General features: G+C 43.6%; 1 protein-coding gene across 4 annotated transcripts in view; it reads left to right on the forward strand.

Annotated features, from left to right (window-relative positions):
• The window catches only part of LDLRAD3 (low density lipoprotein receptor class A domain containing 3), a 179,999-nt gene that overhangs the window by 63,033 nt on the left and 93,289 nt on the right, over nt 1-23,677 (forward strand). For 3 of the 4 annotated variants that reach the window (XM_056527904.1, XM_056527901.1, XM_056527905.1), the window contains exons 3-4: nt 10,840-10,881; nt 23,110-23,235. In XM_056527904.1, the coding sequence (XP_056383879.1) occupies nt 10,840-10,881; nt 23,110-23,235 (168 nt within the window). The remainder of the gene's footprint in view (nt 1-10,839; nt 10,882-23,109; nt 23,236-23,677) is intronic. The other variant, XM_056527902.1, reaches the window with a different exon arrangement.

Raw genomic sequence — 23,677 nt, forward strand, 5'->3', positions numbered from 1 at the left:
GAAGCGGCGGCCTACACGCCCCCTCAATACATCTCAATGGCAGAGCCGGAGATTGCCGAAGGCAGCAGTCCGGCTCTGCCATAGAGTTGTATTGAGGGGGCGTGTCGGCCGCCGCTTCTTGCGGAGGTCGACACTCCCCCTTCCCGCGGGCTGTGGGGGTCCGTACAGGAGATCGCAGGGGGCCCCAGCGGTCGGACCCCCCGCGATCTCAAACTTATCCCCTATCCTTAGGATAGGGGATAAGTTGTTCACCACTGGGTCACCACTGGACTACTCCTTTAAAGGGGTCCTCCTTTTTTTTTTTTTTTTAAATCAACTGGTGCCCAAAAGTTAAACAGATTTGTAAATGACTTCTATAAAAAAAATCTTAATCCCTCCAGTACTCATTAGCTGCTGAATACTACAGAGGAAATTGTTTTCTTTTTGGAACACAGAGCTCTCTGCTGACATCATGAGCACAGTGCTCTCTGCTGACATCTCTGTCCATTTTTAGGAACTTTCCAGAGTAGGAGAAAATCCCCATAGCAAACTTATGCTGCTCTGGACAGTTCCTAAAATGATGCAAGTACTGGTGCTAGGCTGACAGAGATGTCAGCAGAGAGCACTGTGCTCGTGATGTCAGCAGAGAGCTCTGTGTTCCAAAAAGAAAAGAATTTCCTCTGTAGTATTCAGCAGCTAATAAGTACTGGAAGGATTAAGATTTTTTTTATAGAAGTAATTTACAAACCTGTTTAACTTTTGGGCACCAGTTAATTTAAAAAAAATAAATAAAATAAAAATTTCCACTGGCGTACCCCTTTAGGAATGATGGACGTGATAGGAGTCTGAGATGATCCCCGAATGACTCACAAATGGTAAAATACACGTATTGGCGAAACAATTGTGGCTATTATTCCTTCAAGTACGTTTCGAGCGGCGTGCCTAATTCCCAATTTCCTGCAAATCAGTTGACATCTCGGCGCTCCGAAATGAGCATGGCGGTAACATTATCCGCCCATTATCCAGCCTGAGATTGTTTCGCTGTCTTTGCCCTTACACCTAAATGAGGTTATTTCAATCAACTTTTTTCCACATGTGCAAAATAAGAGACTCATTGAGCATTAATCCTGCAGCAATTTCCCAGATCCACCTCCCGGAGAGCTCAGGAATACCCAGTATAACCTCTCTTCAGAAGGCCATCGCATGACCGTAGACTAGTGTTCTCCAACTTGTGGCTCTCCAGCTGTTTCAAAACTACAACTCCCATCATGCACCAACAGCCTGTATACAGTGGAGCATAAGCTATTATTACAGAACAATGTAGAGGTTCTTTTGTATGCTTTGTGCTTACCTGTTTTAGATGATGTGGCAGGCATGGGTTTTTAGCCATATTGGCTGCTATTTTAAATTTTTTAAAGGGGTTCTCCACCATAAGGTGATTTTAGTACGTACCTGGCAGACAGTAATGGACATGCTTAGGAAGAATCTGCGCTTGTCTTGGGGCTAAATGGCTATGTTGTGAGATTACCATAACACTGTGGCTAGCTTTTTGTGAACTGGTATTTCCTGTTTGTTTGAGTTTTCTTCTTTGCCTACAATTCCCATAATTCCATTTTCCTCCCTCCCACACCTCAGCCACCCCATCCATTGAAACATAAGTGAGCTGCATCCATTCAAAGACCTGTGGTTTTCAATCAGGGTGCCTACAGCTGTTGCATTAGTTGCAGATTGATCTCTCTCCCACCAAGCGATTGCTCCACCCATTGAAGCAGACAGGCTCCCTGTCATCAGCTGACTAGTGATGTAATGTCTCGGCCGCATTGCAACCTGGGAAAAATCTGAGACAACAGTCATTTTGTATGCTGGTAAAAATAAAAGAGTGAAAATCACAGAAGAGTTGTGAGAAAACCGTCACACACAGGTACAGACACTATATTATGAACTACACTAACTTTACAGCTCCTGTAGCATAGTCAAATAAAAAAATTCCTGAGATACCCCTTTAAGCATACCTGTCAGATCCCACAAAGAAATTAATATGTTACTCAGTACCTAATCCTGACCATGTACATAAAATTTTTATGCCTAGATCACCTAAATTTATTATAAATATCCCTCTTTTCATAAGCTCACGGGGTTGGTGTATGGTGGGAGGGGAATGGTGTATGGTGGGAGGGGGTTGGTGGGGGGTGGTGGGAGGGGGTTGGTGGTTGGTGTGTGGTGGGAGGGGATTGGTGGGAGGGGGTTGATGTGTGCTGGGAGGGGGCATGTCCCTTCCTTGTGGTGGTGGAAGGTGATTGGTGTGCGGTGGGAGGGGTCGGATCACTCTCTTGTGATATGAGGGGATTGGTGTGTCTGCTCATGCAGTCTTGTCCATGAAATCATCTCTTGTCCATGACTCATGGACAAGCTTGATGCTGCTGCAGGACTGGATAGTGTAGGCATGGGGACCCCTAGTGGTGGGATTTTGAGGAGCCATTTTCATTATTAAAGGAGTATTCCAGGATGTAAAAATTGTGTTTCAGACTGAAGGAAAAAAAAAAAAAAAAAAAAAAAAAAAAAAAAAAAAGACACCTGCCGCCGCTCCCCCAATGCCACCGGTAACCCTTTCCAGCCAGCGCCGCGATCCTCTTCCTGGTGGCCGTGAGTCATTCTGCACGTTTTCGGTCCCTGCACCAGGAAGAAGACCAGTGTCGGGGCCGAAAACATCACACTGCTGCTCAGCCTATCACTGCCTGAGACTGTGATTGGCTGAGTGCAGTATGAATCACCGGCAACCAGGAAGAGAATCGTGATGGAGTCCGGAGCGGGTTACCGGAGGAATCTGGACAACGGCGGGTATGTATCTTTTTTTTTTTTTTTATTTATTTATTTTTTTTATTTTTTTATTTATTTTTTTTTTTTTTTTTACTGCCAACAGTCTGAAGTCTGAAACACAATTTTTACATGCCAGACTACTCCTTTCAATATACAAAATCTTTTAAACAATTTATATTACAAAAGGTCTTTAATATTTATCAGTAACAACATATAAAAAGTTTTTGGATCTGACGGTATTTGAATCTAATTTTTATTAATTATTATTATTTTGTTTTTTACATGATAAACAGCATATTCAGAAAAGAGAAATATACTAAATAATTGCATTAGGGAACCAAGGACAAATTATAGTATCAGGTCCTATATCCTTCTCTATACATTATCCATAGAGGACCTGATTTACCCCAATTTGGTCCTCCGGACATCATTCCCTAATCACCTCGCATCTCTGCTTTACTGCTGGGTCTTATATAATGTTGAAAGAGAATTTAGGCCATAAATACCTAAACCCACACACCAAAATAAAAAGTAAGGAAAAACTAAGGAAAAAATAAAAAAATTAAAAAAACAAAAGAAGGAAAAGCCTACATTTCCCATGAATCCTCAGGCTTTGCAGAGAGAGAGAAAGGGTGCTGATTGGACGGGGGTCGACGTGGGCACTCTGATAGATCTGAAGCTGCACAACCAGATGCATCGTCCTGTGTGACATAAGAGTTTGTGGGAAGCTTAAAGGGGTACTCCGCTGCTCAGCGTTTGGAACAAACGGTTCCGAACGCTGGAGCCGGGAGCTCGTGACGTCATAGCCCCGCCCCCTCATGACGTCACGCCCCGCCCCCTCAATTCAAGTCTTTGGGAGGGGGCGTGACGGCTGACGGCAAAAAATTTGCATAGCTGCGTGAATCCCGCGGCCACATTTATTCACTTCATTTATTCACTTTGCATCTTTCAATCATATGCAGAATTCACGCAGAATTTCTGCACAATTACACAGTGCACATAAAAAAAAATGGTGGTGGAAAACTTTTTTTTTTTTAATAAACTGGTGCCAGAAAGTTAAACAGATTTGTAAACGACTTCTATTAAAAAATCTTTATCCTTCCAGTACTTATTAGCAGCTGTATGCTACAGAGGAAATTCTTTGCTTTTTGAATTTCTTTTTTGTCTTGTCCACAGTGCTCTCTGCTGACATCTCTGTCAGTGTCAGGAACTGTCCAGAGTAGCATAGGTTTACTATGGGGATTTTCTCCTGCTCTGGACAGTTCCTGATACGGGCATCAGGTGTCAGCAGAGAGCACTGTGGACAAGACAAAAAAAGAAATTCAAAAAGAAAAGGATTTCCTCTTTTAAGCCAAACCGTATTCCTCAAAACCTGACCAAACCATATGCAACCGTGTGCTTAAAAAAGGAACCGTATACGGTGTGCCCGGTTTCGTGCTGTTTTTAAAAATATAAAATTCAATACGGTTTTAACATTTTTTTTTTTCATTTTTAAATAAAGTTCCTATCGTTCTAAATTCTATTTTAGGATCGCTATGCGCCTGAGCATAGAAAAAAAACGTCTAGTGAAAACCGACTTTCATATTAAAACAACTGTATACGGCGACAATACGGTTTTGAGTATGGGGGGGGGGGAAGCAACAAAAAAAAATGTATTTGAAGCAAAACAGATGCAACTAAACTGTTTTCAATGACTTGTCTGTGGATACGGTTTTCGATACGGTTGCGTCCGGTTTCGAGGATTAAACCGTAGGGACAAAACGGGATGTGAACCCAGCCTAACTTTGCACCTGTCAGTGGTTTTAATGTTACGGCTGTTCCCAGTGTATACAGTTTCACGAGGCAGGTGTCCGAGAGGAAATCTGTTCTCTGACTTCAGTACGTGCTTCATCTGGAAGTGTTTCCACTGAGAGGCTGCAGGTGTAACCGCAGAGCAGAGGTTACGTTATATTGTTATTAAAGAAGTACTCCGGTGGAAAACATTTATTTATTTTTTATTTTTTTGGGTTTTAAATCAACTGTTGCCAGAAAGTTAAACAGATTTGTAAATGACTTCTATTAAAAAAATCTTTACCCTTCCAGTACTTCTTAGCAGCTGTATGCCACAAAGGAAATTCTTTCCTTTTTGAATTTCTTTCTTGTCTTGTCCACAGTGCTCTCTGCTGTCCGTGTCAGGAACTGTCCAGAGCAGTATAGGTTTGCAATGTGGATTTTCTCCTGCTCTGGACAGTTCCTGATACAGGTGTCAGCAGAGAGCACTGTGGACAAGACAAAAAAAAGAAATTCAAAAAGAAAAGTATTTCCTCTGTAGCATACAGCTGCTAAAAAGTACTGGAAGGGTAAAGATTTTTTTTTAATAGAAGTCATTTACAAATCTTAACAAAATGAAAGACACGTAGGTGTACTCAGCGGAGAAAGCCAGGTACGAGAATCCGGTCACGGGTAGCCGGGTCACGGCATAGGCGCTGGTAAAGTGTGGCGCTCGGAGGCAACGCCGGCAGTTTCGCACGTGGGAGTTGTAGTTTTGCAACAGCTGGAGGCACCCTGGTTGGGAAACACTTTTTAAGATTCTGCAGTTTGACTTTGTCCTAGGCCTGGCCGCAAGCCCAATAAGGTCCAAGGGAGAAGGTCTGGGGCCCCTGTACAAAGGCTTTGGCTGCCTGAGCATGCTGGGAGTTGTAGTTTTGAAACAGCTGGAGGTACACTGTTTGGGAAACACTGCTTTAGGGTGAGTTCCCACTTGCCGTATACGCAGCGTATTTGACGCTGCACAAAACTTACGGCAGCAGCGGGAAATACGCTGCGTATCCCTCGCTCACTATACACACAGGGCTTTCCGGCGGCAGCACTATGCGTGCAGTGAGTTTTGGAGGCGGAGCCGTGCGTCACAGGCACTCCGGCACACGGCTCCGCCTCCAAAACTCACTGCACGCATAGGGCTGCCGTCGGAAAGCCCTGTGTGTATGGTGAGCGAGGGATACGCAGCGTATTTCCCGCTGCTGCCGTAAGTTTTGCGCAGTGTCAAATACGCTGCGTATACGGCAGTCTCCTAGGACTGTATCCACCTTTTCCAGCCCACCGGAGCACCTGAAAGTCATCAACTGCCGAGCCGAGAAGTTCGTGACGAATCGAATCTACTGTAAATTCGCTCATCTCTAGTTACAACGTAGTCGTGAAAATGGCCTCCTGTATGTTCACTATACACCGACATAATCCTGACAATTGCTCAGTACAGTTTCATTGGCTTGTTATGGGCAGGACAACGCAACGGGATAGATAGGGGCCCTCTCCCCTACCTGAATGGAAGGTTACGGCCGAGCTTGTAGCAGTCTTTGAGCCATACTGGTAAAGTAGGTACGTAAGCCGTTCCCTTCTATCCATGGGATGCAGATCTGTTCGAAGGCTGTCTGAGCATGCTGGGAGTTGTAGTTTGGCCACAGCTGGAGGCACCCTAGTTGGGAAACACTGATCTATTATAATAGTTTTCCAATTCAATGAACCTTTGCTGCCTCCGCTGGCCAAGGCCAGTATTGCATCCTTGTCCCCAAATTCTTTTGTCTCATTCCTTATCCGAAGCCCTTGGTCCTATGAATGAACCTGAAATATATATAAATATATATATATATATATATATATATATATATATATATATATATATATATGTAGATCTGCTGCTGACGCACATAGACAGCTGTCTTAGACTTAATGCTCTAATCTTCCCTTTTTATCGTTCCATCTGAATCCCTGACGCGGGACGCGGTTTCCGTCGTAGACAAAGCCCGAACGATACTTCCTAGACGCCTCCTTTCACAAATAATTTTCCTTGATGGCGACTAGATAATCTCTCGCAGCGCTGGGACAGTGAATAATGACTGATTGTGCGCAAAAGCCTATTCTCCCCAGACCGGAGCGCATTACGTACTTGGTGTCTCGGAAAATTAAGACTTTTATACCCGAAACTATCAACTGGGGGCTGTCAGTAAAATAATACACCATAGATCAGTGGTCTCCAACCTGCGGCCCTCCAGATGTTGCAAAACTACAACTCCCAGCATGCCCGGACAGCCAACGGCTGTCCGGGCATGCTGGGAGTTGTAGTTTTGCAACATCTGGAGGGCCGCAGGTTGGAGACCACTGTCATAGATGATTGGTTATAGCCCTGTTATGGACACAGTACGGTGTATGACACCGCATCATTCTAGATGTCCTAATTAGAGATGAGCGAACTTACAGTAAATTCGATTCGTCACGAACTTCTCGGCTCGGCAGTTGATGACTTATCCTGCATAAATTAGTTCAGCTTTCAGGTGCTCCGGTGGGCTGGAAAAGGTGGATACAGTCCTAGGAGACTCTTTCCTAGGACTGTATCCACCTTTTCCAGCCCACCGGAGCACTGGAAAGCTGAACTAATTTACGCAGGTTAAGACATCAACTGCCGAGCCGAGAAGTTCGTGACGAATCGAATTTACTGTAAGTTCGCTCATCTCTAGTCCTAATGTTTTCCTTTTTTTTTTTCCTTTTTTTTACAATTTGCAGGTATAAATCAGAATTCATTGTGCCGTCAAGTCCTGCCCCAGATGTAGCAAAACAGTCCCAAACCATAGTACTAACACCCCTGTGTGTTCACAGATTTGGGAGGTGCTGTTTTAGAGAGCTATAAAGGGGTACTCCACCTGAAAACAATTTTTTTATTTTATTGATTATTATTATTTTTAAAATGTATATTATTTTTTATTATTATTTATTTATTTTTTAAATCAACTGGTGCCAGAAAGTTAAACAGATTAGTAAATTTACTTCTATTTAAAAGTCTTAATCCTTCCAGTACTTATTAGCTGTTATATGCCCCACAGGAAGTTCTCTTCTGAATTTCCTTTCTGTCTGACCACAGTGCTCTCTGCTGACACCTCTTTCCTGTCAGGAACTGTCCAGAGTAGGAGCAAATCCCCATAGCAAACCTCTCCTGCTCCGGACAGTTCCTGACACGGACAGAGGTGTCAGCAGAGAGCACTGTGGTCAGACTGGAAAGAACTAGACCACTTCCTGTGGAGCATACAGCAGCTGATAAGTACTGGAAGGATTAAGATTTTTAAATAGAAGTAATTTACAAATCTTTTTAAATTTCTGGCACCAGTTGATTTAAAAAATAAAATAAAATAAAAAAGGTTTGCCAGTGGAGTACCCCTTTAATTGTGCTTGTGTTACCAATGGAAACAGTATTTACCAACTTTTTTTTTTTTTTTTAGCTCAGAAGTTTGTTTTACCCTAGGGCACATGAACCCCCTGCTCCCCCATACTCAGTTTCCCCCTTGTATTTAGTTTGTGCCTTGTAGGTAGTTTTCTACCTGTAGGTAGGACCCCCCCCCCCCCCATCCTGTAGGTAGTTCGCTTTCCGTAGGTGGGAAACTCCCTGTAGATAGTTTAAACCTTCTAGGTAGTTTACCCCCTAAAGTAGGATCCCCTTTTGGTAGTTTGGTGACTGTAGATACTGATCTCTGTAAATAGGACCCCTTGTAGGTAGTTCCTTCCCTTGTATGCCCCCTGTAGGTAGTCCACCCCCCCCCCCCCCCCCCCGTACCACCTGTATGTAGGACTGCCCGGTAGGTAGGATCTACCTTTATAGTTTTGACCCTGTAGGTAGTTTGTCCCCTGTAGTTAGGATCCCCTATTAATTGAGAGGGCAATAACTCTGGAACTCCTGTCTGCAGATGGATCTTCTTTCCTTCTGTAGAGATCTCTGGCTTGGCATACATTCCCAGGTATGTTCTACGACTCCTAGTTGATGTGAAAGCTACCTGGGAAAGGCATTGAAAGAGCTTTATTCGTCATTCAGTCGTCATTACAAGTCATACAATAAATGACGGTACAATATACAGCATCGGTTCCCTAAGCTATACACCGTACCACATGCTACGCTAACATTCCGCTCCTTCACTCGATATCGAAGAAGCAAAGTCTAAAAAACAACAACTCATTACAGTCTGTGATTGAGGAGGGGTATGGGATCTATGGGGGTAGGGGGGGTGGATCACAGGGCCAAACTACTCGGCAAACATATGGGAGGTAGAGGAAGTAGAGGGGCGTTATTCCCCTTCTTCTTGGACGTCTGGACTGTCCAAGATGGAATAGTCTACCTGGACAAGGTTGCATATCCTTAATTTCTAGAGTTCCCATTGAAGCATGAACGAGCTATAAGTTTCCATGATGCTCTCCTCAAGGAGAACAATTACCCCTTTGGCCCCTACACTGTCTGACACCATCTTTGCTAACGTTAATGTTGAGATTGGTCCCATTAAAGGGATACTCCGCTGCTCAGCGTTTGGAACAAACCTTTCGGAACACTGGCGCCGGTAGCTCGTGACGTCATAGTCCTGCCCCCTCATGACGTCACGCCCCACCCCTTCAATGCAACTCAATGGGAGGGGGCGTGACAGCCGTCACGCCCCCTCCCATAGACTTGCATTGAGGGGGTGGGGCATGACGTCACGAGCTGCCGGCTCCAGCGTTCGGAACAGTTTGTTCCAAACACTGACCAACGGAATGGTGAAATCCAGTTGTCAGTTCATTCAAGCATTTACAGGAGGAATAATAGAGGAATGGGTCAATTAATTGTTGTAAGAAAAGAGGCTCTAGAATTGGTATACGGTATTATGGGCAAGAATGTATGGAAACCGACATGACGGGCCCCTGTTCAATCTAAAGAAGTCCAAATAAAAATAAATAAAATCTGCAGCAAAAATGCACATAAATGCTTCTTATCTTTTGAGCAGATGAAGGCGGGGATAACCAAGCATTTCCCATGTAAAGTAAATTATATACCCACAAGTCGGCCCATAGTGTACCTGAGAGTTAGGATTTGTGACTCCCTGGTCACGTTCACTCTGCACAACAGATATCAGAACAGCGGGGCCACTCCGACCGCCGCTGATTCTACAGTCACGCGGCGTATGAAGAAAAGCGAAGAAAATCAATATAGTCCCGGTCATGCTCATTGGAAAACACATCTTTTTCTCTTGCAAATCATCAATGCTGCAGAATACTATTTGCTCAGTTAGACATGTACCGGGCAGGAGGACTGAATGACAATGACAGCGGCCGTAAGTCACTGAGTTGTCCTCTCCTGTTGTCACCGTAATTCTTCCTGGTAATTGGAGCAGCCGGGTCTTCTTCCTTCCTTTAAAGGTATGTGAAGAAGGTGAAGGCATTTCTGGAATCTGAGAGGTTTCTTAAAAACACAATAAACATTTTTTTATACATCATACAGTGTTTCCCAACTAGGATACCTCCAGCTGTGGCCAAACTACAACTCCCAGCATGCCCGGACAGCCTTCGGCTGTCCGGGCATGCTGGGAGTTGCAGTTTGGCCATAGCTGGACGCACCCTGGTGGTAGTTTTAAAGGGTTGCTCCACTGGAAAACATTTTATTTTTTATTTTTTTTTAAATCAACTGGTGCCAGAAAGTTAAACAGATTTGTAAATTACTTCTATGAAAAAAATCTTAATCCTTCCAGTACTTATCAGCTTCCATATGCTCCACAGGAAGTTCTTTTCTCTTTGAATGTCCTTTCTGTCTGATCACAGTGCTCTCTACTGACACCTCTGTCTATGTCAGGAACTGTCCAGAGCAGGATAGGTTTGCTATGGGGATTTGCTCCTACTCTGGACAGTTCCTAAAATGGACAGAGGTGTCAGCAGAGAGCACTGTGGTCAGAATGAAAGGAGATTCAAAAAGAAAAGAACTTCCTGTGGAGCATACACCAGCTGATAAATACTGGAAGGATTAATATTTTTCAAAAGAACTAATTTACAAATCTGCTAAACTTTCTGGCACCAGTTGATTTAAAAAAAAAAAAATAATAATTTCAGCGAAGTGCCCCTTTAACCTGGCTTATACTCTAGTCACAACCGAAGCTGCGAAGCGAATCAGCACCATATGACATTTACTATGCAGCTCCAGCTGGACTAAAAGAAGCCATGTAATGGGTCTGTGTCCTTGGTATGTGACCGCTTTTCTCTTTCCTCTTCTTTTATTTTCACCGCCAGACAAGTATGTAAAAATGAGAAGGCCGGCGCCCCTGCGGACAGGTAACGCTCCACCATGGATGTCATAGATGGACGTGTCCATTACCTGCATGCCGCACCTTCATCTGTACCCGGCGTTATCATATCAGTAGGTGTTAAGGAGGCAGCCATTTTATCAGGCAAAATGAAATGTGTGTATATATAGATAGAGAGAGATAGATAGAGATATAGAGATGTGTGTGTATTTTGATATATATATATATATATATATATATATATATATATATATATATATATATATGTGTATATGTATGTGTGTATATATATATAATGTGTGTGTGTGTGTGTGTATATATATATATATATATATATATATATATATGTGTATATAGAGAGAGAGATGTTTGTGTATTTGTGTGTGTATATATATATATATATATATATATATATATAATGATAGAGAGAGATAGATAGAGATATATATATATATATATATATATATATATATATATACAAATCAAAAAGTGTTGCAGTATCTTGTAATAACTTTGTGGATTAACAGAATTTTGTAGAGACAATTTTGTTAGTCCAATACAAAAAGGTTATTACAAGATACTGCAGCATTTTTTTGTTTGCATCTGCATCACTGGACTAATATGGCTACTGTAATTTACTATATATATGTTGCAAACTATATCGATGTTGCAAAACTACAACTCCCAGCATCATGTCCGGGCATGCTGGGAGTTGTAGTTTTCAACCAACATCTGGAGGTCCATAGGTTGAAGTCCACTGATTATATAAATATATATATATATATATATATATATATATATATATATTTATATTTATATTACAGTGGTCTTCAACCTGCGGACCTCCAGATGTTGCAAAACTACAACTCCCAGCATTTATATATTACGGGATGAGTATTTAACTCAGGGCGAGTTCACCACTCCTGGTGTGATGGAGCTTTCAAGGGCCAATAAGCACTCCGCAGGCATTCTGGGTAGGGGAATATGCAAATCATCTCATTACATCACCTTTTCAGGCAATGTTCCCTGGTATCAGCTTAGCTCCAGTTACGGAATATAAAAAGCTGATCGAGATTAATGCCAAACCAGAACTCCCTCTCCAGAAGGAAAGGGCACCCATCTGCAGACAGCTGTTTCGGGGTTCTTGCCCCTCGTCAGTACAGAGCAGGGTGATCTGGCTTGGCTGAGATGAGGGGTGTGTGTGTGTGTGTGTGTGTGTGTGTATGTATATATATATATATATATACACACACACACATATACATACTTTTATATAAATATCTGTGTATGTGTGTATATATCAATGGACTTCAACCTGTGGACCTCCAGATGTTGATTGCAAAACTACAACACCCAGCATGCCCGGACCTCCGGGCATGCTGGGAGTTGTAGTTTTGCAACATCTGGAGGTCCACAGGTTGAAGACCACTGTAATATATATATAATATTAATCTGAGTAGCCGTATTAGTCCAGTGGTGCAGATTCTTTCATTCTTCCTCCCTTTATCAAGTCTACAGCAAATCTAAGCTCACAGATATGCAGGGAACTTGTCTTCTCCTTGTGAGATTAGATTTGGTTTAGATTTGATAAAGGGAGGAATCCCGAAAGCTTCTCTACAAAATGCTGTTAGTCCAATAAAAAGGTTTTACAAGATGCTGCAACATTTTTTGATATATTTATTTATTTACACTGTATAAAAAAGGTCTGTCCCTTGCTTTTACTGACCTATACCTACAGTAGACACCAACAAAATGGCTGCCTCAGTGAAATGTGCAGTTGTAAATCATGTTCCCGCCTGCACCCGTGCCCTCCTGTCTCTATCACATATGTGACTGTATAACCTGGGGTTCATGGGGCGGTTAATCATCACCATCTTGAAGGAAGTGACAGGATGTTGTCTCCCCGTGAGGATTTATTAGAGGTTTCATCTACTGGGAGGGCATCTCGGGGACGCAGGGTCAGCACATTGCAGAAACACATGGGAGATGATTTACGAGCCTTCCCAGAACCCTTGTCATGGCCCATGGTGGGCGGCAAAACATGACCCCAACCAACACGTGAGACTCGTATTCATCTGTGTGTTGTCCAGTTGTACAGGCACAAAAAAAAAAACCTATGGACCCATCATCTTCTCCTCTAGGATCTCTTTGATCATGAAAAAAACTTTACTTTATATTGCCCGTAGCCATAGGGGGGGGGGGGGGGGGGGGGTACACACAACGGCCCAGATTTGGAAAACATTTCGAATGTAAACTTAGTAGACTTGAAAAAATAGAAATTTGCCAGATTTACCAAAGTTAATCTGACACATTCTTAGGCTGTTCAGATAGAGCTGGGAGGGTGAGGTGTATAACTACTATATATCCTGATCCCATAGCAGCAGTATACAGATAGAGCTGGGAGGGTGAGGTGTATAACTACTATATATCCTCATCCCATACAGCAGTATACAGATAGAGCTGGGAGGGTGAGGTGTGTAACTACTATATATCCTGATCCCATACAGCAGTATACAGATAGAGCTGGGAGGGTGAGGTGTATAACTACTATATATCCTGATCCCATAGCAGCAGTATACAGATAGAGCTGGAGGGGAGGTGTATAACTTCTATATATCTATAAATGTGCTCTGGACAAGTAGGGAGACACCTAGTGGCAGCTTTTCTAAATTTAATTTAATTAATGTGTTTGTTTAAAAAAAAAAAAAAAAAAAAAAGTACATTAAAAAGATTTTTTCTTTACCATAAGGAGTGGAATAGCACAATTTTTTTTTTTTTTTTAGTGCCTATTTAAATAAATGTATTTCCAGTTGATCCCATATAAAGGGTCCATGAATCAAACCGTTCTTCCCTGTTTGCTGTACAAGTCAGACTCTCATAACATTCTGTTGACTGCAGACAATTCCGGGGGATAAAGTCACGATGCTGATAACGTTGTGAGAGGCGAGCGCGGCACCCTGTCACTCCCGATTCTCTTCACTGCACGCATCCCCTACACACCACGCGCTTAGTAACATGATGGGACTGACAGGTTAGGATTTGCCTCAGTAAGTGAGGTACCTAGCAGAAGCGCAAATTATCTCTGGAGATATATATAGATATCAACCACCTGCAGGCGGCTGCATGTTCCTTATTCATTGGTAATACCCTCTTGGGATTATTAAAGGAGCACTAAACCTGAAATAAGGTGCTTGTAGAAGAGTGTAATCTTATGACAAGCTTCCAATATCCCTTATACATGTATATATGAAGTGTTCCTGGAGGACCGCAGGGAATAAGTGAAACAAAGTCGTGATCGCGTGTGGAGGTGAACAATTCTACATGTAGGTTCTCCTGCGCTCAGCGCGAAGATGATAGAGAGAGCAGGGAGTAGAGAGAGGGGACCGTCCAGGGCTAGGACAAGCGGGGCACATGGTAGGCAGCTGCATATGGTTAGGACAAGGGGTGGACACAATCGGTGGAAAGGGGTAGACTGAGTAGGCGACCATCCGGGGCACGGATGAAGGATAGACAGAATAGGCGGCCGCCTAGGATAAGGACAAGGGCTAAGCGGAGAAGGTGGATGCTCATGGCTTGGAAAAGGGGTAGACTGAGTAGGCCGCCACCTTGGCCAAGAGTTAGAGTGGATCGCTGCAACCGGCTAAGACAGGCTGTGCACAGGCTGGGTGGCCTTTTAATGCTTGGATAAGGGGTAGAATGAGAAGGCAGCCACCTTGGACAAGGAAAAGGGATAGACAGAGGAAGTGGCCATCCAGGGCAAGGATGAAGGATAGACAGAGTTGGCATCGGCAAGGACAAGGGGTAGACGGAGTAGGCAGTGACTTTGGACAAGGAAGAGGAGGGATTGAAAGAGTAGGCGGCCACTCAGGGTAAGGATTAGGGATAGACAGAGTAGGCGGCCACCCAGGGCAAAGATAAAGGATAGACAGAGTAGGTGACTGTCCAGGATAAGGATTAGGGATAGACAGAGTAGGTGGCTGGTCAGGATAAGGATTAGAGATAGACAGAGTAGGTGGCTGGTCAGGATAAGGACAAGGGATAGACAGAGTAGGTGACTGTCCAGGATAAGGATTAGGGATAGACAGAGTAGGTGACTGTCCAGGATAAGGATTAGGGATAGACAGAGTAGGTGGCTGGTCAGGATAAGGATTAGAGATAGACAGAGTAGGTGGCTGGTCAGGATAAGGACAAGGGATAGACAGAGTAGGTAACTGTCCAGGATAAGGACAAGGGATAGACAGAGTAGGTGACTGTCCAGGATAAGGATTAGGGATAGACAGAGTAGGTGACTGTCCAGGATAAGGATTAGGGATAGACAGAGTAGGTGGCTGGTCAGGATAAGGACAAGGGATAGACAGAGTAGGCGGTCACCCAGGGCAAGGATAGTCAGAATAGTCAGCTGCCTGAAACAAGGATTAGGAATGGATAGAGCAGGCACCAATAAAATAGTTAAGGGTTTTTTTCAGGATTAGAAAAACAGAGCTGATATCTTAAAACAGCACCACACCAATCTTCAGGTTGTGTGTGGTATTACAGCTCGGTTGTATTGAAGTAAATGGAGCAGAGTTGAAATACCACCCACATCCTGAGGACAGGTGTGGTGCTGTTTCTGGCAGACATTAGCTTTGTTTTTCTGTTCCTGGATAACCCCCTTTAGTTTGTGTATGTACAAAGAAATAGTGGGCCACTGATCCATAGCCATGTCCCTTTTTCAATCTGGATAATTCCCACCCCAAATACAACCATATGATTAACTGATCTTTTTGGCTGCCGAACATCCCAGGAGTCACCCAGGTAAGATAAGAGCGGCCATTGCTGAACTATAATATTATACATAGCCCAATGGAATAAATGGTGGCCGCGTAATGTATAGTTGTACGGGGACTGCTCTTTGCAGCGGATCTCCACTCTGACGATCCCCCCCTTTAAGCATGCAGTATACCCTTATAGGGTCATTTATTTGGGGTGCATTTATCCCTCCAGAAACCTGTTGCCTGTTTAAAGAGCACCTACATGACTAATGCACTTAATGGGATACTCTGGCAAAAACATTGTTTTTAAAAATCAACTGGTGCCAGAAAGTTAAACAGATTTGTAAATTACTTCTATTTAAAAATCTTAATCCTTCCAGTACTTATCAGCTGCTGTATGCTCCACAGGAAGTTCTTTTCTTTTTGAATTTCTTTTCTTTCTGACCACAGTGCTCTCTGCTGACACCTCTGTCCAGAGCAGGAGAGGTTTGCTTCTGCTCTGGACACTTACTGACACGGACAGAGGTGGCAGCAGAGAGCAGTGTGGTCAGACTTGAAAGAACTACACCACTTCCTCTGTAGCATACAGCAGCTGATAAGTGCTGGAAGGATTAAGATTTTTTAATAGAAGTAATTTACAAATCTGTTTAACTTTCTGGCACCAGTTGATTTTAAAAATAAAAATAAAATTCACCAGAGTACCCCCTTTAAGGCTTTGCGGTAGAACCCCTGAAATAGAGAAACCTTCTCCTTCATCATCTTCAGCTAAATCTCTTGCTGGCAGCATAGCCGGGACCCCAGGTATTGAAGCTGATTGAGTGAGACCCGGCTGAGGTATTGCTGAGTGTATCTGATCTTGTCTCTATTCATTCGTCCCGTATAGCCAGGAGATATGACGCTGAAGCGCTCTGACACATTGCTCTGTGAGCCAGCGGAGGCCTCTATGCTTCTCTCTCTGTGCTTCTCTCTCCTCCAGTCTCCCTGGCTGTGCTTTTATGTGAGCACTCAGTAACTTTCATCCCTTTATTACTCTGAATTGCCTATTCTCATGAAGCTTGGACTATTTTTCAGGTTCCTGCTGTGTTTTGTCGGGATAACTTTATTTTTATACAAAACTCTGCCATCGCTATACCCAACAGAGATTGTAACCCAGCTTTCCAAAAACTAGAATGGCATTGAAATCTACTATCTATCTATCTATCTATCTATCTATCTATCTATATATATATATATATATATATATATATATATATATATACAGTGACCCCTCGACCTACGATGGCCCCGACATACGATCATTTCAGCATACGATCACTCTGAGGCCATCGCATGTTGAAGGCAGCATCAACATACGATGCTTTTGTATGTCGGGGTCGTCGCATAAACGGATATCCAGCAGCGCAGACTGCTTCAGCCACCACCGGATAGCTGTTTACGGTGCCCCGTGTGGTCCGCTGACGATCACTTACCTGTCCTCGGGGCTCCGGCGTGTCCTCTTCGGGATCCCCTGCATGGTAGGCGCTCTCCATCGTCGTCATTACGTCGCTGCGCACGCCGTCCCGTCATCCAATAGGAGCGGAGTGCGTAGCGATGTGATGGCGGCGACGGAGAACGAGGATGCCGGGGACGTGGCGACAGCGATGGAAGGCGACATCCAGGGCAGCGGTGATGAGCAGTGACGGTCCGGAGCGGCGGGGACGGGTGAGTACAACTTCCTCTAACAGTGGTCTTCAACCTGTGTGCCTCCAGATGTTGCAAAACTACAACACCCAGCATGCCCGGACAGCCGTTGGCTGTCCGGGCATGCTGGGTGTTGTAGTTTTGCAACATCTGGAGGTCTGCAGGTTGTAGACCACTGTCCTATACTTTACATTACACGGATCCCTCAACATACGAGGGTTTCAACAAACGATAGTCCGTTTGGAACGGATTACCATCGTATGTTGAGGGACCACTATATATATATATATATATATATATATATATATATATATATATATATATATATGTATACAGTCATGGCACTGTTAAATGTTGGCACCCCTGAAATTTTTCTATAAAACAAAGTATTCCTCACAGGAAAGGATTGCAGTAACACATGTTTATTCCCTTTGTGTGTATTGGGACTAAACCAAAAAAGGGAGGAAAAAAAGCAAATTGGACATAATGTCACCAAACTCCAAAAATGGGCTGGACAAAATTATTGGCCCCTTAACTTAATATTTGGTTGCACACCCTATGGAGAAAATAAGTGAAATCAGTGTCTTCCTATAAGCATCAATAAGCTTCTTACACCTCTCAGCCGGAATGTTGGACCACTCTTCCTATAACCATCAATAAGCTTCTTACACCTCTCAGCCGGAATGTTGGACCACTCTTCCTTTACAAACTGCTCCCGGTCTCTTATTGGACGGCGCCTTTTCCCAACAGTAATTATAAGATCTCTCCACAGGTGATCAATGGGATTTAGATCTGGACTCATTGCTGACACTTCAGAACTCTCCAGCGCTTTGTTGTCATCCATTTTTGGGGCTTTTAGACATATGTTTGGGGTCCATGTCCTGCTGGAAGACCCAAGATCTCGGGCACAAACCCAGCTTTCTGACACAGGGCTGTACAGTGCGACCCAAAATCCATTGGTAATCCTCAGATTTCATCATGTCTTGTACACATTCAAGGCCCCCAGTGCCAGAGGCAGCAAAACAACCCAAAACATCACTGACCTCCACCATATGTCACTGTAGGTACTGTGTTCTTTTCTTTGTAGACCTCATTCCGTTTTCGGTAAACAGTAGAATGATGGGCTTTACCAAAAAGCTCTATCTTGGTCTCATCTGTCCACAAGACGTTTTCCCAGAAGGATTTTGGTTACTCAAGTTCATTTTGGCAAAATGTAGTCTTGGTTTTATATGTCTCTCTGTCAGCAGTGGGGTCCTCCTGGGTCTCCTCCATAGTGGGGTCCTCCTGGGTCTCCTCCATAGTGGGGTCCTCCTGGGTCTCCTCCATAGTGGGGTCCTCCTGGGTCTCCTCCATAGTGGGGTCCTCCTGGGTCTCCTCCATTGTGGGGTCCTCCTTGGTCTCCTCCATAGTGGGGTCCTCCTGGGTCTCCTCCATAGTGGGGTCCTCCTGGGTCTCCTCCATAGTGGGGTCCTCCTGGGTCTCCTCCATAGTGGGGTCCTCCTGGGTCTCCTCCATAGTGGGGTCCTCCTGCGTCTCCTCCATAGCGTTTTATTTAATTTAAATGTCGACGGGTAGTTCGCACTGACCCTGATGCTCCCTGAGCCTGCAGGACAGCTTGAATATTTGTGGAACTTGTTTGGGGCTGCTTATCCACCATCCGGACTATCCTGCGTTGACACCTTTTAATCAATTTTTCTCTTCCGTCCACGCCCAGGGAGATTATCTACAGTGCCATGGGTTGTAAACTTCTTGATAATGTTGCGCACTGTGGACAAAGACAAATCTAGATCTCTGGAGATGGACTTGTAACCTTGACATTGTTGATATTTTTCCACGATTTTGGTTCTCAAGTCCTCAGACAGTTCTCTTCTCCTCTTTCTGTTGTCCATGCTTAGTGTGGCACACACAGACACACAATGCAAAGACTAAGTGAACTTCTCTCCTTTTTATTAGCTTTCAGGTGTGATTTTTATATTGCCCACACCTGTTACGTGCCCCAGGTGAGTCTAAAGGAGCATCACATGCTTGAAACAATCTTATTTATCCACAATTTTGAAAGGGGGCCAATAATTTTGTCCAGACCACTTTTGGAGTTTGGTGACATTATGTCCAATTTACTTTTTTTCCTCCTTTTTTGGTTTAGTTCCAATACACACAAAGGGAATAAACATGTGTTACTGCAATCCTTTTCTGTGAAAAATACTTAATTTTCTTGAAAAATTTCAGGGGTGACAACATTTCTGGCCATTACTGTATGTATCTTTAACAGGGGGAGGAGGAAAAAGGAAAAACGCTTTTCCATTACAAACTCATGCACAATCAGTTGAGCTGAGCGGGCAGGCTTTTGCAACAGCTGGAGGCACCCTGGTTGGGAAACTCTTCTTAAGATTCTACAGTTTGACATTGTCCTAGGCCTGGCCAGAAGCCCAATAAGGTCCAAGGGTGACGGTCTTGGGCTCCTGTACAAAGCCTTTGGCTGTCCAAGCATGCTGGGAGTTTTAGTTTAGCAACAGCTGGAGGCACTCTGGTTGGTAAACACTTGGTTAGGCAGATCATAGATTGTAAAAAAAAAAAAAAACATTGAAGAACACTGAAAATTGAAGGGTCAGTCCCTATATAGGACATTTTGTACTGGCGGGCAAACTCGTGTCCATCATGGCCGCCTCTTCTCTACGCGAGATCTCCAGTTGGTTTCCGGATCCGCGCCCTTGTCAACGACCTCCTCTTATCTCATTGATTTTCTATCCCGGCTGCATTTTTTTTTTTTTTTGGGGGGGGGGGGTTTGGGTTGATAAGTTAGGATCAGCCGACTGTATATAATTCACCGAAAGCTACTAAAGATTATTCACCAGAGGAACAATGACATTGAAATAGAGATATGGTAATTCCGCCGCGCGCTCCTCCACCATTATACCATATAATTGCTCTTGTTTAATCTGTGAGACTCGCATTTCTTTTCCTCCCGTCTTCCCTTTTCAGTTGGTATAATAATTCATACCTGGAACGTCGTTTCATTTTTTAAATTTTTTTTCTCGTGCTGACTTTAGCGTCTCATTTCCTTTAAATTTATTCTGCATGTATTTAAAGAAGTCCTCATAATACCGTAATAACTTTACGAAAGATTATATTGTCGTAATTGCTGAATAATCACCGCGGCGCGCTCAAACGTTTCAGGGAGAGCGCGGTTAGGAAAATTGGATATAGTTTATGTTAAGCGGTTATGTTAAGAGGTTAAAGAGGGCGCTATTTGTCACACGAAATAAGGGTCCAGTGACAGTCTGTCTCCAGGTTGGGTGTGGTTCTGCAGCTCAGTTCCATTAAAGTGAATGGAGACAAGTTGTAATACCGCACCCAACCTGGAGACAGACGGGGATCAAGGTTTTGAAGGGGTACTCCCGTGGAAAACTTTATTCTTTTTTTTTTTTTTAAATCAACTGGTGCCAGAAAGTTAAACAGATTTGTAAATCACTTCTATTAAAAAAATCTTAATCCTTCCAGTACTTTTTAGGGGCTGTATACTAAAGAGAAATCCAAAAAGAAAATGCATTTCCTGTGATGTCCTGACCACAGTGCTCTCTGCTGACCTCTGCTGTCCATTTTAGGAACTGTCCAGAGAAGCATATGTTTGCTATGGGGATTTTCTCCAGTTCCTAAAATAGACAGCAGAGGTCAGCAGAGAGCACTGTGGTCAGGACATCACAGGAAATGCATTTCTTTTTGGATTTCTCTTTAGTATACAGCCCCTAAAAAGTACTGGAAGGATTAAGATTTTTTTAATAGAAGTGATTTACAAATCTGTTTAACTTTCTGGCACCAGTTGATATATATATAAAAAAAAAATATATGTTTTCCAGGCGAGTACCCCTTTAAAGAAATGAGCTGTTTTTCTATTCCTGGGTACTCCCCTGGAAAACATTTTTTTTTAATCATCTGGTGCCAGAAAGTTACACAGATTTGTGAATTACTTCTATTTAAAAATCTTCATCCTTGCAGTACTTATCACCTGTTATATGCTCCACAGGAAGTTATTTTCTTTTTGAATTTACTTTCTGTCTGATCACAGTGCTCTCTGCTGACACCTCTGTCCATTTTAGGAACTGATCCCCATAGCAAACCTCACTTGCTCTGGACAGTTCCTGACATGGACAGAGGTGTCAGCAGAGAGCACTGTGGTCAGACAGAAAGGAATTTCTAAAAGAAAATAACTTTCTGTGGAGCATACAGAAGCTTATAAGTACTAAAAGATTAAGATTTTTTTTAATTGAAGTAATTTACAAATCTGTTTAACTTTCTGTCATCAGTTGACTTAAAAAAAAATAATAATGTTTTCCAGTGGAGTACCCATTTAAAGTGGTACTCTGGAGTAAAAAAAAAATGTTTTCAAATCGACTGGTGCCAGAAAGTTATACAGATTTGTAAATTACTTCAATTAAAAAAATCTTAATCTTTTAGCTGCTGTATGCTCTAGAGGAAGTTGTGTAGTTCTTTCCAGTCTGCTCTCTGCTGACACCTCTGTCCGTGTCAGGAACTGTCCGGAGCAGGAGAGATTTGCTATAGAATTTGCTTCTACTCTGGACAGTTGCTGACACGGACAGAGGTGTCAGCAGAGAGCAGACTGGAAAGAACTACACAACTTCCTCTAGAGCATACAGCAGCTGATTAGTACGGGAGGGATTAAGATTTTTATATAGAAGTAATTTACAAATCTGTAGAATTTGTGGCACTAGTTGACTTAAAAAATGTCCCCCCCCCCCCTCTGAGTACCCCTTTAAAGCGTTACTGTCATTAGTGTAAACTTTTGACGTGTCATGAGGCCATGACAGAAGTTTAGTTTGCACCCGTTCTCAGTCCTGAGACCCGCTGCCATCGTGAGTTATAACCAGCTGAAGCGTGTGGTACAAACATATAGAAAGCTGTAGCTTAATTAACCCCTTATTGACCACGGACGTATATTTCAGGAGCTGAGAGCGCTTCATACCAGGCGGGTACCGGGTGCTATCAGCAACTAGGACCCACGGCTAATACCAGACATCACCGATCAGGCTGATGTCCAGTATTAACCCTTTATACGCCGTGATCAAAGTTTATTGCGGCGTCTAAAACGGGAGAAAACACTTGCCAGTTAGCTCTGCGGGCTGTCAGGGACCGCCGCGGTTAAATCACCGCGTCCCGAACAGCTGAGAGGACAGCGGGAGGGCACTTACCTTCCTCCTCGCGATCCTCTCGCTGACTGCATTATTGTTTTTGTTTCTTTTTTATATTATTATAATAATACAAGTCTATGGGACCATCTTGGTCCCATAGACGGAGAGCAGAGAGAGAAGCGCTCAGCTGCGTGCTTCTCTCCCCTCTCGTTCTTGCAATCAGTCTATAAACACTCCGACCCTGACCGATCAAAACTGTTGCCATGTCTCCAGGAGTTGTGTGGTCGTTCGGTATCAATGGTAGTAGCCGGACCGTAGTAATTTCTTTGATAAATACAGTCGTGGATGAAGCGTGACATCGTTGTGTTTTCATTGCTCTGATCTCATCACTGCACGTTATAGATGACATCATCGAACCACGTGTATCAGGTCTCACCATTGCATGATCACATGTCTTGTCCTGTGTTTCGACCCAGCAACCTGGTGAATTGCGATGTGGTCATCACGTTGACAGTACGTCATTGTTTTTATTGCGATGTTAGATGAAAATCTGCAACTAGTCAGCTGACAACATGGCTTGGACCCGTATGGACGGAACACTCCATAGCGGTATCTTTTCCACCATCTATGATAGAATTTAGAAGCCATAGCTTCTTTTGTCGTCTTTTTTTTCCATTACAGCTAAAGCTAAATCCAAGTGTGGCCCAAAGTTCTTCCCCTGTGCCAGCGGGATCCACTGCATCATCGGGCGCTTCCAGTGCAATGGCTTTGAGGATTGTCCTGACGGGAGTGACGAGGAGAACTGCAGTAAGTTATTGTGATGTTACATAATGTGAAGGACGCCACATTACATCTAATAGATATGGACTTCCAGAGGACGGTGGGTTACCGCGGCGCTGACCAGGGATGGGCACGTCAGGTGAGTAGAAAGAAGGATTTTATTTAAAGCAATGCAACGCGTTTCACCGGGCTTGTGTGGCTTCATCAGGTGCCTTCATCAGATGGCTGATGAAGCCGCACAAGCGCGGTGAAACGCGTTGCATTGTTTTAAATAAAATCCTTCTTTCTACTCATCTGACGTGCCCATCCCTGGTCAGCACCGCGGTAACCCACCGTCCTCTGGAAGTCCATATATACTACTGCTCGTTTTGGTTGGGAGGCTGCAGACCGGGCCCCATTACTCACGTTGACCATTGTTGTGTGTGAGTTCACACAACCGCCTGTGGTAAAGGTTTGTTTCATTCAACTG

Source organism: Hyla sarda, chromosome 6 (genome assembly GCF_029499605.1).
Source record: "Hyla sarda isolate aHylSar1 chromosome 6, aHylSar1.hap1, whole genome shotgun sequence".
NCBI lineage: Eukaryota > Metazoa > Chordata > Amphibia > Anura > Hylidae > Hyla > Hyla sarda.